This window comes from Punica granatum, chromosome 7 (assembly GCF_007655135.1).
Source record: "Punica granatum isolate Tunisia-2019 chromosome 7, ASM765513v2, whole genome shotgun sequence".
NCBI classification, from domain to species: Eukaryota; Viridiplantae; Streptophyta; class Magnoliopsida; order Myrtales; family Lythraceae; genus Punica; species Punica granatum.
The window spans coordinates 26,919,004-26,935,221 of NC_045133.1; the positions used below are offsets into that span (position 1 = coordinate 26,919,004).

The 16,218-nt window shown below is 39.2% G+C and overlaps 1 protein-coding gene across 3 annotated transcripts; it reads right to left on the reverse strand.

Annotated features, from left to right (window-relative positions):
* Window positions 1–9,722: 9,722 nt before the first annotated feature.
* LOC116214742 lies at window positions 9,723–15,645 on the reverse strand. 3 transcript variants are annotated; one of them, XR_004158331.1, is made up of 15 exons: window positions 15,375–15,645; window positions 15,174–15,241; window positions 14,396–14,602; window positions 13,791–13,888; window positions 13,272–13,465; window positions 12,986–13,164; window positions 12,322–12,666; window positions 12,169–12,233; window positions 11,688–11,736; window positions 11,451–11,592; window positions 11,266–11,350; window positions 11,103–11,172; window positions 10,691–10,828; window positions 10,093–10,519; window positions 9,723–9,807 (listed from the first exon to the last, which is right to left on the reverse strand). XR_004158331.1 is itself a non-coding variant. In XM_031550183.1 (14 exons), exons 1-14 carry the CDS (start codon window positions 15,523–15,525, stop codon window positions 10,184–10,186), a joined length of 2,127 nt encoding a protein of 708 aa, XP_031406043.1. In that variant the 5' UTR covers window positions 15,526–15,645; the 3' UTR covers window positions 9,893–10,183. The 3 variants fall into 3 exon arrangements, 2 of the variants coding, with proteins under 2 accessions (XP_031406043.1, XP_031406044.1); XM_031550183.1 differs by lacking the exon at window positions 9,723–9,807 and having other exon boundaries at window positions 9,893–10,519; XM_031550184.1 differs by lacking the exon at window positions 9,723–9,807 and having other exon boundaries at window positions 9,893–10,519; window positions 15,408–15,644.
* Between the last annotated feature and the right edge of the window lie 573 nt (window positions 15,646–16,218).

A 16,218-nucleotide genomic window follows, 5' to 3' on the forward strand; every position in this document is an offset into this window, starting at 1 on the left:
GCCATAAAAACTGTCAAATACATGCAGACCTTCCCACCTCCAAATGACTTTCCATACAGTAGCAACACTAATGAGGCTCGATTCGGCAGTAAATTCATGGGCAGAGGCGACCGAATAGTCACCTGTTGAGACAATCTCCAAAAAACTAGTATCATGCACTGCATGAGGAATGGGGGGCCGAGTGCCAGCAAACGTAATAGAATGCTATTATTGATGAGCTAATAGAAATTGGCCCAGTTCCAGCTGCCGACAGAATTGACAAAAGCTCGCACAGGCTGTAGTTGAATCTCCTCTGCGATGTCGCCTAATGCATGGTTAGAAATGGCTGAGATGCCTGACACCCACTGATCTTCCCAAACACAAGCTCTGTTCCCATGGCGTACCATTTAGCCCGCACCATGACTGGCCTCGTTCCATGCTGAAGCGATTGCCTTCCAGAGCCGAGAGTCTGAAGCCCGTGTCTACAGAGAGAGATCATCATCTTCTCGTCCCTGGTATTTCCCTATAAAAAAACGAGCCCATAATTTTGAAGGCCGAGTCATCAAAACCTAGCCAATCTTCCCCAAGAGAGCCGTATTAAAATCAGCTATACGTTGAAGCCCAAGACCACCATGCGCTTTGGGTCGAGTAATAGCATTCTAGTTAACCAAGTGAATTTTACGTTACTCCGCAGAATGACCCCAAATGAAGTCTCTGCAAAGTTTCTCAATGTCTTTGCAAATACCAACAGGGAGCTTCATAATGTGCATAGTAAAAGTGGGAATGGCTAGAAGAACCGATTGAGTAAGGGTTACACGGCCAGCCATAGACAGAGTTGTCGCTGACCATCCATTAAGCCTTGAGCGAATTTGGGCAATCGCAATCTGAAAATGAGACTTTTTAACTTTGTCGTGCACAATGGGGGTGCCTAAGTACTTCCCAAGATCATCCGTCTTCGAGAAGGAACCGCGAGCATAGATACCCAAATCCTTAATCAGACCGACCGACCTCACTCGATTGAAGATGAAAGGCTACGTTTTCATCTTCTTATGACCTCACTCAAACTCACGTTTTCATCTTCCTCTTTCACTGTCGTTCACTACACTGGAGAAAACGAGGAGCAATTGCGGTGAATTCATGGTTTCAAAGCTTTGGTTGAAGCTTTAGGTCAAATCACTTGGTGATTTTGAAGCCTGGTCGAAGCAATCGGATTTGACTTCATCCAAAGCTTCGGCCAGAGTTTCCCGAGTTAGGATAGCCTCTTACCACAGCCCACCCTAGAGAAACTAAACAGATCATCGAGCTGCATGCAATTTATAATATTCCAGTATCTTCAACTGAGTGTGTCGCCTCATTATTGACCTGTAGTTAGTGACAAGACATTCAGCATCCCCATAGATGCACCTATGGCGATGCTTACTTTTTAGCATCGTTGGGTTTATATGACTACGCCGTTAATACTGACGCTTCGTGAAGCGTCACTGCCACGTCGCCTGAGGGTGGTGACACAAATAACTCGTCTCCATTGGCCCTCCATCATGTCACCGTAGGTCCAGTTTGTTGTGGTGTAGTAGTTACATTACTAGTAGTTCACCGTTTACATGTTGTCGTCTGTGATGGCTCCCAATGGAGGTTTCACAATCGAACTCATTCATCGGACTCCCCCAAGTCCCCTTTTTATATAACCCTGCAGAGAGCCCTTTCCTTTGCTTGCATAAAGCTTTAAGGCGTTCCCTTCGAGGTACAGCTGTGTTTCCATAACCAGCAATCCTAATATACGATACGATTACCAGCCCCTCGGTTCTCTCCTGCCAGAGACGGGGAACACCTACTGAACATCTCCGTCGGGACCTGCTGGTCCAACTCATCAGTATCATGGACACTGGTAGTGATATGTCCTCAAGAGTCTTTCTTGAGGATCAAGGGGGTGCAAGTGGGCGCCTGACGGACGCTGTGTCGCTGAGTGTGGTCAAAAAGCTCATGGATGGAGGTGCTCGTACTGGGTCATTTATAATGATGGCGCCTTCTCTAGAGTTCATGTTTCTGCAGAGACGTTTACTTTAGCCTCAAGCACGGGCCGGCCAGTTTCCTTCCCCGGAATGTTACTGGGGTGTGGCTTCCAGAAGATGGAGCAGCACGAAGATATAAGGACCACAATCGTTGGCCTTGGAGGCGGTGCACTCTCATCCGCCACCCAACTGGGCCAATACATCGATAACCGATTCTCATACTGCTTGCTATAAATCTGAGCATGTCACGACCCAAAGATTGAGCGAGTTGAATTTCGGCAGCAGCGCTGTGGTTTCAGGTCTAAGGACGGCCTCTACTCCCCTTCTCGTAATTTGAATTGGGTTCGTAGTATTAACTCTCGAGGGGGTTCACCATCTCTAGCAGAAGGATTGACTTTAAGAGCCCGTCATCAAGCTTGTCGTTAACTCCAGGAAACACAATTATAGATTTAGGCACGGCATCATCTTCGCTATCTGATAACAATATCGAATCCACAACTAAAGCGATAACCAAGTTACGACAAGCGCCCGATCCTCAAGGGTTTGGAAATCTTTGCTTCTGGACCTTGACCGACCTCACAGCACCGATTTTTACCTTTGACTTCAAAGGTGCGGATGTCGACTTAGGTCCTGATACCTTTACTAGGGTTTCAAGAACCATAGTGAGCTTCAACATCGTACCAACGAAAGGACTAGCAACAGTCTATGGCAACACTGCTGCCGCAGTGGAATTTCTTGGTAGGATATGACCTCAAGAGCAAGACCATTCACTTCAAGCCTACTAATTGTGCAAAAGTTTATGCTGCAACAAGCTAATGTATAATTGAGATCAATATCACAATGAGCATAGTTTGGTATGATATCCATACAAAGATGCGCGCATACATGCGGATGCATATGAAAGTGCAAGTTTGACAACTCAAGACTAAACAAAGATTGTGAGGCAGTTATTATAAAAATTGACTTTGATACTTTCGCATAAGAAGAGAAAGCAGTTAACACATCCCGTTGCGACAATAATCCATTGTAACTGACATAAAGTTTTCTTGTGTCAGTTTACCTAATCGAAACAAAATTTGTCGCTATGCATTTTTCAAAGAGTCGACCAAATGGTTTAGGATTAGCAAATTGGGCCCAGGCCCATGAAATGCAACTAAGATGCCCAGCAAGCACCATTGGCCCATAAATCCCATGTTGATCATGGGTTGTCAGCTAATAATAATATATTCATATACATATACATATATATATATATATATATTTATATTATACAACAGGAACGTCACCCGCACCATGCGCATGATAAAAATCTGAAAATTTGTATTGGAGTTAAGTGTATTATATTATTGGATGTATTGTTTTTTTTTACTACTGTGAATTATCATATTTTAGAATATTGATGAATTATTTCAATTTTGAATCATATATGGTGAGCTTTTTCTATTTAGCAAAAAATGGAAAAACAAATGGGATGGAGACAGAAGAAAATTTGAGAGAGTCAACAATTATACAGGAGAGAGAGAGGAGAGGGAGGAGAGAGATAAAAGGGAAGAAGAAGAGAAAATGGGAAATTAGTGGCTGAAGAGATATATCCTTAATTTTTACGTAATCTAGTGATTGCTAATTAATGGAATTATTTTGTTATGGACAAAATTGAAAAACGGATATTACCCCAAGCACTCATGTATTCCCTTTTGCAGTATAGATTATTTAAACGAGAGTTCGATTTTATAAATTACCTCCTCATCTATATGGTGATAAATATCTTTCATTTTTTTTTTCAGGTGTCATATAATTTAAAATAAAATTGTGAAATTGACTAAAAATATTATTTATTTGATATTTTTTCTCACTTATCAATCATATAATTACCGTATCTTTTTTTTTCAAATTTTTTTTCTAACTCTTATTTTTTTCTCATCATTAATTTTGTTTTCCTCTTTCAAATCAACCAATCCATCGATGATCATCATAATTAACATGAATTTTTATAATTGCTACACATGCATAATATGTGCAAGGAGGATCTAGTACAAATAAATATAAATAAGGTGAGATTTTTTAAATTACTTAACTAATTCTTTTTTTCTTTTTATAAGTGATGATGATATAATATTGTTGAGATATGTTGTCCCACATCGAAAAATTGAGAAAGAAACCACAAGTTTATATGAGGCTTGGGTCCAGTAACCTATAAGCTTAAGCTTTTGGGTTGCAGATGGGCTCAAGTCCGTGTAAGCCCAAGTGGATATTTTACATGGTATCAGAGCGGGTTATGTTTCCGCGCGCTCATGTGGGCTCACACCACTCCAGATTCGATTTCGAGGTAGCCAAGAGTGCACCTCATGTTAATCAGGCCCAAGAGTGGCCCGGTCCAATTCCGAGGTAGCTAAAGGTGCACCTCTAGTTAGGCCCGAGTGTGGAGCTCGATGCTAGTTTGGTATTTGTCCCCCCTTACCCGAGCACGGAAGAGAATGCCCGCTCGGGTCAGTTGTTAAGGGCGGGTGTTTAAGGCACGTGGCACGTGTTGGACCACACGTTGCCACGTGAGGGCGGGTGTTGAGATATGTTGTCCCACATCGAAAAATTGAGAAAGAAACTACAAGCTTATATGAGGTTTGGGTGCAGTAACCTATAAGCTTAACCTTTTGGGTTGCAGATGGGCTCAAGTCCGTGTAGGCCCAAGTGGATATTTTACAAATATTAAAGACCAAAACGTAAACGATTACACTTATCTATTACTACTTATACCGGAAAATATATCAGTGGTGTAACTTTTCTTTTTCATTTTACTCATATTTCTATAATTCTATTAATTAGAGCCATTTGATCAAGAATATTAATATCAATTTCAAACATTAACCACCATCTCCAACCCGCCACTTGTCACTCTCTCTCTCTCTCTCTCTCTCTCTCTCCCCCATCCGCCAGCCCTTCTGTCCGTTACCTTTCTTCTCTATTCTTTTTTTTTTCCAAGTTTCAGTTGTAATTATTTTTTCAATTTTATAAATCAATCAAATTATATAGCAATTAGAATAAAAAAAACCAAATGGTTAGACAAATGATGATCATTGAAGGAAGAATATAAAACCAGTTGCACATCGCGCATGTACAAATGTGAGTTTACATAATCTAATTTCTCATGTAACGCGAGTGCATGATCAATTGTTAATTTTATTACTTTTATGTTTAATTAAAAACACATTTTTCTTTATTAAAATTAGCCAACAAATTATGTTAGAAAACATAAAGGAATTATAAAATTACTTGGCATAAATAAATAGAATTAAAACATAAATTCGAGTTGATTCCGAGGTAGGCCGGTTCTCCTCTAATACTACGAGAGAAGCTCGAATCGAGCAAAACTGCTTTACTATTTTTATTGGGACCTCGTCTGTCTGTGGATGCTCTAAAGTTCAACGATTCAACCTTTGCTCGTGTGAAGCTTCCATTGAGCTTGGAGCTTTGGCTATCAGTGGCTAGTAAGGGGAAACCCTGGGTTTCGGTGCATCGGAGAAGGCGACATATCGTAGCAGCGAGGCCGATCTCCAGTTCCCCGTCGGTCGGTCGCATTGCTTGGTTTGCCGGCAGGTACACTAAGCGTGTTGGTGCTGGAGCTTCTGTCTACATCGCTATCGTCCTCGAGTGCCTTGCTGCCGAGGTGGGTTTCTCTCTATTTCGGTCCCGACAGCATTTCTCGAATTCATCCGCATTTCATAGTAAGGAAAATTATTCATTTGGTCCTTTAGTTTGAATACTTTTATGTTTTCATTCATTTTTCTAATTTTTTTATCGTTTAGGTCCTGTACATTTGAATACTTTTCTATTTTAATCCTTTTCTTTTTTTTATTCATTTTCATCCAATACTAGAATTACCTTTCTATTTTCGTCCTTTTATCATATTTTTATTAGAGAATATTTTAATTTTGATCATCAACATTTTAAAGTTATTTTTATCCTAATTCTTTTATTTTGTTCAATTTTTAGGATAAATTACACCATACATAATGGTTTTTGAAATAATTTCACTGCACATCTTATCGTTACTTTTCCATCCGAAATTATATTGAATGGTAACGTTACGACATTTTGAAGAATAATTTTGCACAAAAAAACTTGAGGGATTTAAAACGGATTAAAATGAAAAATGTAAAGGAAAAAAAAATGAGAGGAAGGGTGGGGGGCCTGCCGGCCACCCAATCCCCCAATTGGGGTCGACTGCCGGCGGGGGTGCTCGACCTCCCATCTCGAAATATTTTTCATTTAATTTTGTTTAAATCTCTCGAGTTTTCTTATATGCAATAGTGTCTTTAAAAATATCGTAACGTTACCATTCAATCCAATTTTGAAAAGAAAAGTAATGATATGATATGCGGTGAAAATTTAAAAGGAAATATGTGATATGTCATGAAAATTTTTGAAAATATGATGTGTGGTGAAATTATTTCAGAAAACCATGATGTATGGTGCAATATACTCATTTTTTAATACTAAAATTTTTTTATACTTCTACCCCTTCGTATTCTCATTAAATACCCACACGACATTTTTAAATTTAAAAAGATTATTATTTTAATTTCAAAAATTTAAAAAAAACATCAAAATAATAAAAGAAAAATCGTGAACCTACTCATGAGAATGAGCAAGGGCAAGTATTTAGACCGCAGACAATCTTAGCAGGGGCACGATTGCATTAGAAGAATTGGTACTCAAATTTGCGAGTAAAGAAATAGAAAAATACATGAAAATTAAAGGTTATTGCAGTTCGATAGCTACGAACCACACCTATGAGATTGGTAGCGAAATATTAAGCGAGGATATGGTAAACCTTGATGCAAGGAATAATGTTGTAAAGTGTAATCGTGGATGGAGGTATAGGCCTAAGGCAACCTCTCCTAGGGTGGTAGATTTTATTTTATTTTTAGAATTAAAATAATAATTTTTTAATAAATTTCAAAAATATTGTGTATGCATTTTTAAAGGAATTTGAGGGGCATAAGTATAACAAAAATAAAAAATTTAATATTAAAAATTGAACAAAAAAAAGAATTAGAATAAAAGAATAATTTTAAAAGGTTGAGGGCCAAATTTAAAATTTTCTCCAATAAAAAAATCTAATAAAATGACAAAAATAGAAAAATAATCAAATGTATTGGATGGAAATGTATAAAAAAAAAAGAAAAATGACTGAAATAGAAAAGGATTCAAAATTATAGAATCTAAATAATAATAAAAAATTAGAAAAATGACTAAATTAGAAAAATTCAAATTAGATCGGTTGTTGCTTGCCGAATCAAGTCGATATATGAGGAATTCTCGTATATGTCAATTCCCGAGTTCTTCCATAAGCTGGCCATTGGGATGCTTTTAAGCAATCACTGATGGGATTGCTATTGTTCTTTGGGGTGGTGAGGTTGGTAGCTTTGTTAGGGAACTAAGGACTGTTAGTGATTGATGTGTGAATATGGGGTGTCTTCGGGATTTCCTAATCCCGCATGATCAGTGGTCTGCATTGCCCGTTTCCAGAATCAATGAAAATTCTTTATGTGGAAGCCCTTTCCTGGGGAAATTTGGTTCAGGAGCTTAGCCAGCGCAACCAGCGAAACCAGTGGTACTGAAAATCCGGTTGGGACACATTACTGAAAACAAATTCATTTCAGGAAATAAAATTTTGATCTGGAACTTGTCGAAAATGAAGTCGAAGACTCAACAAACATTCAAGAGCAGCGACCCATTGTTCTGAAATCTGCAGAGAAAGACTCGATTCACCAACGAAGATACGTGAAATCTGCTATACACCAATGGGGTTGGCGTATCTGCTAGAGCAGCGCGTCCATCCCCCTCCGGGGCCAAGAGAACCTTTTCAAAACAATAAACTTTGCTCATCGAACCCTTTTTGAACCCCAGGAAAAGCCTTCCTTGTCCATACGATCCTCAGCTTGGGTCCTTAATTTCTTTGGAAGGTTATTACGACTGCCACGTAGGGATAAGTGCGAGAGAACCACATTCAATGTTGTGTGCTCGAACTTATGCCCACAAAACCTGCACTTCGTTCCCTTTCCAGAGTTCTTTATAAACTTGAGGAAGTAGTTTTCAGCTTCCTCAGAATCATCTGGACAATGATCCAGAATTTCTGCTTCAATCCTTCTTTCACCCGGGAAGAAGTTCTGTCTTTCGAAACACTCATGAGCTTGGTTCTTTACCTCCTCCAGATTGCTTGTGCCTCTTATGGCTGTCGTTTCCCATATTGATGATCTTCAGGCTATTTCTCTTTAACACCAAATGCTCACTTTACTTCGCACCCACTTTTCAAATCAAATACCAAAAGAGCAAAACTTAAGTTAGTCGATGATCTGCCCGTTGTAGGTCTATGAAACTGTGGAGATGATGTTGCTCAAACCACGTCTCGAAGATGATGAAGCAGGCAGAAGACACAGTCACGACTCCAGCAAATGGTGAACCAACAAATCGGTTCAAAAGACTGATCCTGAACTTTGGCAGCAAGAACAGGGGCTCAAAAGAGCTAGAACTGAAGAACCAGCAGAAGAGCTCCGATGATAACCTGACTCACCAATCATTCGCCAGTTTCTTCGACAGCAAGTCGTCTTTGTTCTCGAAGAAGCCTCCAAAGCCTTTGGATGTGTCGCCAGTGGAAAAATCCTCAACTCCTGATGATAATGAATGGACCTTAGACTAGGCATTACACCTTTCTTTTTTTTTTTTAACTAGTTTTTAATTTTTTTTTTCAATTTTTCCATAAGTAATTTAGATACCTCTTATGAGTCAGAAATTTTAAATTAACATTGAATGTATTGTTCGCTTGAGATATCATTAGCATGCTTCTCAAGAATCTTAAGATCAGCCATTAGCAAGCTTCTGGTTCATGGCAAGCTTCGTTAATCAAGGGGCTGGGATGAAAATCATATGTACACCGTGTCAGATTGTCTCATCACCATTAATATTTCAAGAGAGATGCAGTGTCTAACCGACTTAGCAAAGATCGTCATCCAGTTAGTTACCTCTAACTGCCACTTAGTCTATTTGCTTTTGAAAGAAGAAACCTGAAACTCGGGAGACGACAGTGAAGCCATATGGAGAATTCTTCTTCAGCAGCAGTAGGAAGCCCTTCTCCAAAAGAATGCGCTGCATTCCCTTCAGTGTTTGGCTCAACCATGGAGAACCCATCTTCAGCACTAGTAGTATGAAGCTCTTCTCCAAAAGAATGCACTGCACCCCCCTTCAGTGCTCGGCTCATGCAGGCAGAACTCGTCTTCAGCAGCAGTAGGAAGGTCTTCTCCAAAAGATTGCGCTGCCGCTGCTCCCCTTTCAATGCTTGGTTCAATCCGTCTTCAGTAGGACATGGTGAGTCAAGACTGTCATGAATTAGTTTATCTTGAATATTAATCAAGTGTGAAATGGTGTAATTCATCGTTCATGAGCGATTCATGAGTTAGGGTCTTTTTTACTCCTAGCTGCCTCAGATGAAATCAAGTGCCTTGATGATATCCCAAGCAGCAAAAATGCAATGAATCTTGACAGTATATCATTCATTCAAACATCCTCATGCTGAGGTTCGTCATTATTGCATTATATACCAATCTAATATCACCTTTTTCTTTTTTGTATGTGCAGATTATGATTTTTTTTTATATTTATAAATCTTTAGGAAACTCATTCAATACAACATGATAAGGTGTATGATGGAGCTGCTAAGGCAGCTAATGAGGCTGAGAATGAGAAAAATAAGGGAAAGCTCAGAGGCCTTATCAAATATGAGGTTACTCAGTTTAAGAGGAGAACACTTAAGCGAGTTTGAAAACTTTGAAAAGAAGATCGACGTCATGTTTGGGGTTGGAATTAAAGCGACAAATCAGTTGGAAATTCTAGATGATGTTCCCAAGGACTATGTAAAAGCAAAAAACTATTTCAAAGTTACTGTGAGTCAGAAATTACAAAAAGTAGTATTTGGATTCTCCATAATCCTTCATAACTTCATCTAGAATTTCCAACTGATCAGCAGGACTTGTCGCTTCAATTCCAACCCCAAACATGTCGTCGATCTTCTTTTCAAAGTTTTCAAACTCGCTTAGCATTCAATTGAAAAATTACAATTTCTGAATCATGAGAAGTATCTAAAAATTACTTATCGAAAAATTTTAAAAAATAAAAAACTAGTTAAAAAAAAAGTGTAATGCCTACTCTAAGGTCCATTCATTATCATCAGGAGTTGAGGATTTTTCCACTGGCGACACACCCAAAGGCTTTGGAGGCTTCTTCGAGAACAAAGACGACTTGCTGTCGAAGAAATTGGCAAATGATTGGCGAGTCATGTTATCACCGGAGCTCTTCCGCTGGTTCTTCAGTTCTAGCTCTTTTGAGCCCCTGTTCTTGCTGCCAAAGTTCGGGATCAGTCTTTTGAACTGACTTTTTGGTTCGCCACTTGCTGGAGTCGTGACTGTGTCTTCTGCCTGCTTCATCATCTTCAAGACGTCCTCTGGTTTGAGCAACATCATCTCCACAGTTTCATAGACCTACAACGGGCAGATCATCGACTAACTTTAAGTTTTGCTCTTTCGGTATTTGATTTGAAAAGCGGGCACGAAGTAAAGTGAGCATTGGGTGTTAAAGTGAAATAGCCTGAAGATCATCAATATGGGAAAAAACAGCCATAAGAGGCACAATTATGATCCAAGAAAACCTACCTGACAAAGATCGTCGACCTTCTCGCTTATACTACCTTGAGAAGCCACAAGTACATACTCCTTGCACTCATAGAACAGCATCGACAAGCCACTGTCTGCTGATAGTGAAAATTCCGCAATCCCAAGACCTTCTCCCAGCTGAATGCCCAGAGAGTAATAGACAGACATTTAGCACCAAATGAGACGATTTTTCTTGCCCCATATAAGTAATAGTTTGCTACTACAACACCTTAAGTAGTTAGTTGTTATTTTCACCGACGAAGAGAGATCTAAAAATTGGCATGTGACCAATATGCCTTTGTATATTATTTTTTCTCGAGGTAGCTGTCAAACTACGAGAGCTAAAATTTGGAACTGCAGAAATTCACAATGAGAGTGTCAGTGACAGCAAAGAACGGAATAGCAGACTTACTAAGGAAACAAAGAGCTGCTCAAACAACTCCAAAGGCGGAATGTCCTCCAAGAAATTTAATATTCCTTCTCTGCAAACAATACCACGACATTCATTTGCATTAGAAAGACTAGATGAAAGAGAAGAAACTGAAAGACAGCGACAGCTAACAAGTACAACTTACACGGCCAAATCCTCATCAAACAGAGGCGATTGCTTAACAGCTGGCACTGGTTTGGCTGCCTCCCACAGTTCACGCCACAAATTACCTATATCAAGGCATATCTCTTTTCAATCCGAAATAGAGAGTAAAAGGCAAGGTAGTTCTATTATTCAGAACAAGCAGAAAAGCAGGGTATAAAGATAAACCTTCTTTCTGCATTCGTCTACTTAATTGGCCTTTCGTAGACAAAGAGTCAAAGGAGACGGTCTCACACTCCTCAGCTTCTGTCCAATCTGGTGGAGAGTGCCATCTCACGAAGTCTTCTAAGATGCAACCAGGATTAGCAGCCTAATCCAGGGTAGAAACAGAATTAATCAAAACACATACTACAGCATGCTAAGCTTTTGAATATAGAAATAAGATCTGTCATCATAATACTGGACCTTAAAGGCCTGCATATCTGAGAACAATTGAGAACACCCAGCACCTACACTGATGAAGCCAAAGAGGATACATATGTCAACAAGTGTGCATAAATTAATGATGAGTGATGCTTACTCGAGAAAAATATATCATGGCAATAGTTATAAATCTTGAAGTAGTCACTCCAGTAATATCAAGGCACAATACATGACTGTTGCTCATGATACATCTTACCAACTTCTTATCTCTCAGTCAGGTTATCAAGAACAGGTTTTTCTCTTCAAAATCAATGTATATTTATTGTTAAAATATAATTACGCCATTAATTTCAACTCCATTTTGCATTCAGAAAACTTAAAGCACCATCAAATTTGAAAAGATTGACAATCATTATGCTGCACCACTATGATTCAGAGCATTTGATGTGCATCCATTTGGCATTTTAAGAGGGGAATTTACGACACTGAACCAAAGGAGTGCTGTTGTTAGAAGCTCACCAACCTGCCAGTGCGAAGTACGAATTCCTCTGTTTCTTTGATAAGATCCTCAGTGAATAAAGGGCATTCCTGCATATAAATGTGAAATCCATTTCAGAGATGTGCAGCAAAGATGAAAGAAGGCAACAATCTTTTCTTCGAAAAGAATTAGCCCTACCTGCGTCACAGGAGAGTATACGGGTTCACCCGTTTTTAACATGTACAAATTATCAGATGGATGGTCCGCCCCTAGTCGCAGAACAAGTTCCCCACTGCTTATTCTCACATACAAAGAAGAGCTTGCAGATCCCATATCTTTAGCTGCAACTTCTGCATCCCTGTCTGGACTGGACTCCCTTATTGCAGTGTCTAGTGATTCCTTGGCTATACTATGGCGTCTTTTACGGGAAATGCAGCAGTTGATAACCTGAAGCTGCTGATATAATAAACAGGATTTAAGATCTGGAATCTGATCCAGAGGTATGCCTGCTATATGTTGCTTTTCCAACCAAAGTCTTCGCAGCTGCATTTGCATGCATGTAAAATAGATAACATCAGCCCAACCTCAACACCAATTAGAATTGGCAAGCTTAATCCAGAATCTTTGCCAATTTAGAGAAAAACAAAGTCCCAATTTTCAAGGTAATAGAAGTTGACCAGAGGACTATATTTTCTAAATTTAAATAATTTTTAGTACAACATGCCAGTTGACAGTGTCAGTGGATTGCCCATAATAAATTAAGAGTCAAAGACTGAACCCACTGACTCAGTTCATGCGCCTTCAAAGATATGAGCAGTAAATATCTTTAATCATAGAATAAACAAAATGCTCATTCACCTACATGCTCGACAACCCTGCACCAGAACAAAGCCATCTTCTTCATGGTTTTGAAACTACCAATGACTTCAGCCACTTTGACAACAAAACTTCCAGGTGGAGCGGCACGGATATCTCTTGCCAAATTTAAAGCAGAAGTTACATCCCACTCGTAGCCTCTTTTCCTACGGAGAAAGCCTCCTTCTGCGAATATCTTGCAAATATTACAATGAAAGTAAAATACCATCGCAAAATAATGCCATCAGCAAATAAAAGCAAAACATGACACCATGATTTTCCATCCAATCTACCTGCATCAAACAGTGCCTTAATCAAAGAAAGAACTTCCTCATCATCTCCAAAATCGGATTTATCCTTGTCTTCCTTTTCTCGGAGCACAAGTGATCTAACTGCTGAGAGACTTAGCCCGGCTCGTTCCTTGATAGGGGAAGAGTCTCTTGATGATAGTAGAAAATCCTTCATTGAATTTTGCTTCGTTCCTTTCCTGCAAAAGTTTCCTCGGTTTAAACCATGGGAGAATAGAATTCCTTAAAATTTTGATTGGGCAATCCATTATTTGAGTTACTGACATATTAGGAACATAAGACTTAAGGATGTCAGTGTTCTCCAACAGAGAGGGAAGTTCTAGGAGAATACTCATACTAATGGTGATGGATATATATTCATGCTAATGGTGATGGATTCTAGCAGTTGCAACTTACAATGCCCTCACAGAGCATTTTGTAGATTATCCCTTGGAATGCATCATGAAGTATTGGCAAAGGAAACTATCAAAAAGCAGGAATAACTTACAGACAATCAAAACTTACTGAATAGCCACAGCTAATTGCTTTATAATAGATGATGGAGGAATTTTCTCAAAATTGCCAGCAAGCAGACCTTCTAATGCTGACATAGGATCTGAAGCCTGTCAAAATTGTAACTGTTTCATGAAATTCACAAGTATTTGATCCTCTTTTGAATCCATTAATAAATTTTAAGTAGTAGACTGACAGTTCAAGTAACCTAAAAAGACTTATAGACTAGACAAGGTAGCCAAGCCAAAAACTTCCAATGGCTAGATTAATAAAAAGAAAGGCTAGGAAGTTCAAGTTTGAATTCCTACTAAACTTCAAGTGCATATAACACATCCGTCATTACTAAGACTCTTTCCTGCCGCATGCTTGCTGATCATTGATCATTGAATTTTCCAAGATGACAAAATCAATAGATGCAATTCGTTAGTTTGAATTCCTATGAGACTTCAACATAAGTAATACAAAAAGAAAAAAACTTCAAGATGGACAGAAAGTAGTTTTTCTTATCGCATCACCAAAAAAAGGTTGCTTTAGTCCAAAAAAATCTGAGATCTGAATTATAAAGCCAATTGAAGACTTCCCAAGTAGAGTGACAATCAATATATTATGTCTCTTACCTTTGATTCAGCATCATTTTTCTCATTCATCACGTACAGATTTTCATCATATATCAGGAAGGTCATCTTTTGTTCTTCGTCTTTCTCAGCTTCATCCACTGCTTTTCTGCCTATCCTGATGTTCCTCAATCTGTCTTGCCAATCTTGCTTTGTCCCTAACGATATCGGTGGAGGTCTCCATCTGAACTGCTTCGATTCATGGGAGCTCTGAATCATCGCATTCACCCAAAAAATAAACGCGAAAATCAGAGAAAGCACTTGTAGCTCCATGGAACAAACTACTAAGATGTTAACATATTGCATGAAAAAGAAGAATGTCAATGCCACTATCAGGTCGAAACAATCAAAATTCAGCCATTTTCTGGAGAAGAAATATTTCTCAGATGTATAACCCTCCAAGGAATTGGGAGGGTACAGAGAGAAGTAGAAAGGAGGACAAACCAATCAATTGGTAATTTAAAAGAAATCGTGTCCGTCAAACAAGGTAAAAATAAGAGACTCGATCGCATATGCAAGAATCAGAAAGCATCTTGAGCTCAATCCAGCTGCCTGTGCACGAGAAAATGAAATGAGGATTGATCTGAATATATAAACTAGACATATAGATACGATCACTGCTTAAATGATGAAAATGACCCTTCCTATCTTAAAATCTCATTTCATTCTCGTTAAAACTATGCAGCAGAGACAGGAGAGCGGGAGATTTCAGATATCAGGTTGAACTAAGATCAAAGCTGGAACCGAAGAGGCGAAAAGAAGTCAAAACACTGAGACTCACCTTTGACTCGCGGGGAGAATCATCCTCCGACTGCTTCACGGAGCTCGCAGGAGATTTTCTGCCGCCATCTGATCCACAGACAATCGGATAATTCAATGATACATTCCGAAACGGTCGACCGGATTGGGAACAAAACTGAAGCTAATTATAGCAAACGGTTGAGCTCCGAAGAATTCAGCAAAGGAGATTGAGAGAGAGTACTTGACGGTGGAGAGAAATGAGAAGACCACTGACCTCGATCGGGCTTGAGGTCAGACTTGATGTCCGTGAACACACGGTCCGCCTTGGCAGCCGCAGAATGGAGCGCAGTCCTCGCTCGGGAGACGAAGGAGGAGGGAGATGGAGCCTCCATTGCCACCCGCTTTAACTTAGTGAGGAGAATGGAGCAGAAGCCATGGCTTTAGTACCAAAGAGAGAATGGGGAAGAGAGACAGAGACAGAGACTGAGACGGAGTGCGAGAGAGACCGGAGGAAGAGAAATGGAAGACATGAATGAAGAAGCCGAGTTTCTTCGGAAATTTCATTTTCTACCCTAAATTTTGACGTTATTAAAAATTTGCACCCTGCACTTGAAATTTCAGTTACGCCTCACTTTGGCATCACGACTCGAGCAACTTTACACCATATCATATCTACGACTACAAATATGATGAAGACTAACTACTCTATTATGATCCTCTCTCAGTAAGTTTAATAAAGTGATTATTTATATCAAATGGAATGCTACGTACTATTCAAATGAGAATCACCGTTAAATTTCATTCGCATTAAAACTAACTTCTTATGAAAGTTATCATGCAATATGGTTTCTTTTCGCATACTAAAAGTGTTGTAGGAAGCAGTTCGCACGGATTCAAGCAACTTTACCTGTAAACTTGGAATGTTAGCATTGCGGAGTAAAGTGTTACGAAAGTTGAAAAATTATCACTCGGAGTGGTGATGTATAAAAATGAGGGTGCAATGTGCCCCAAGTTTTAAATTTTGGGATGCCAGTTGAACATTTTCACATTGTCTTCTCCGGTAATGTTCTTTTTTGTTTTTATTT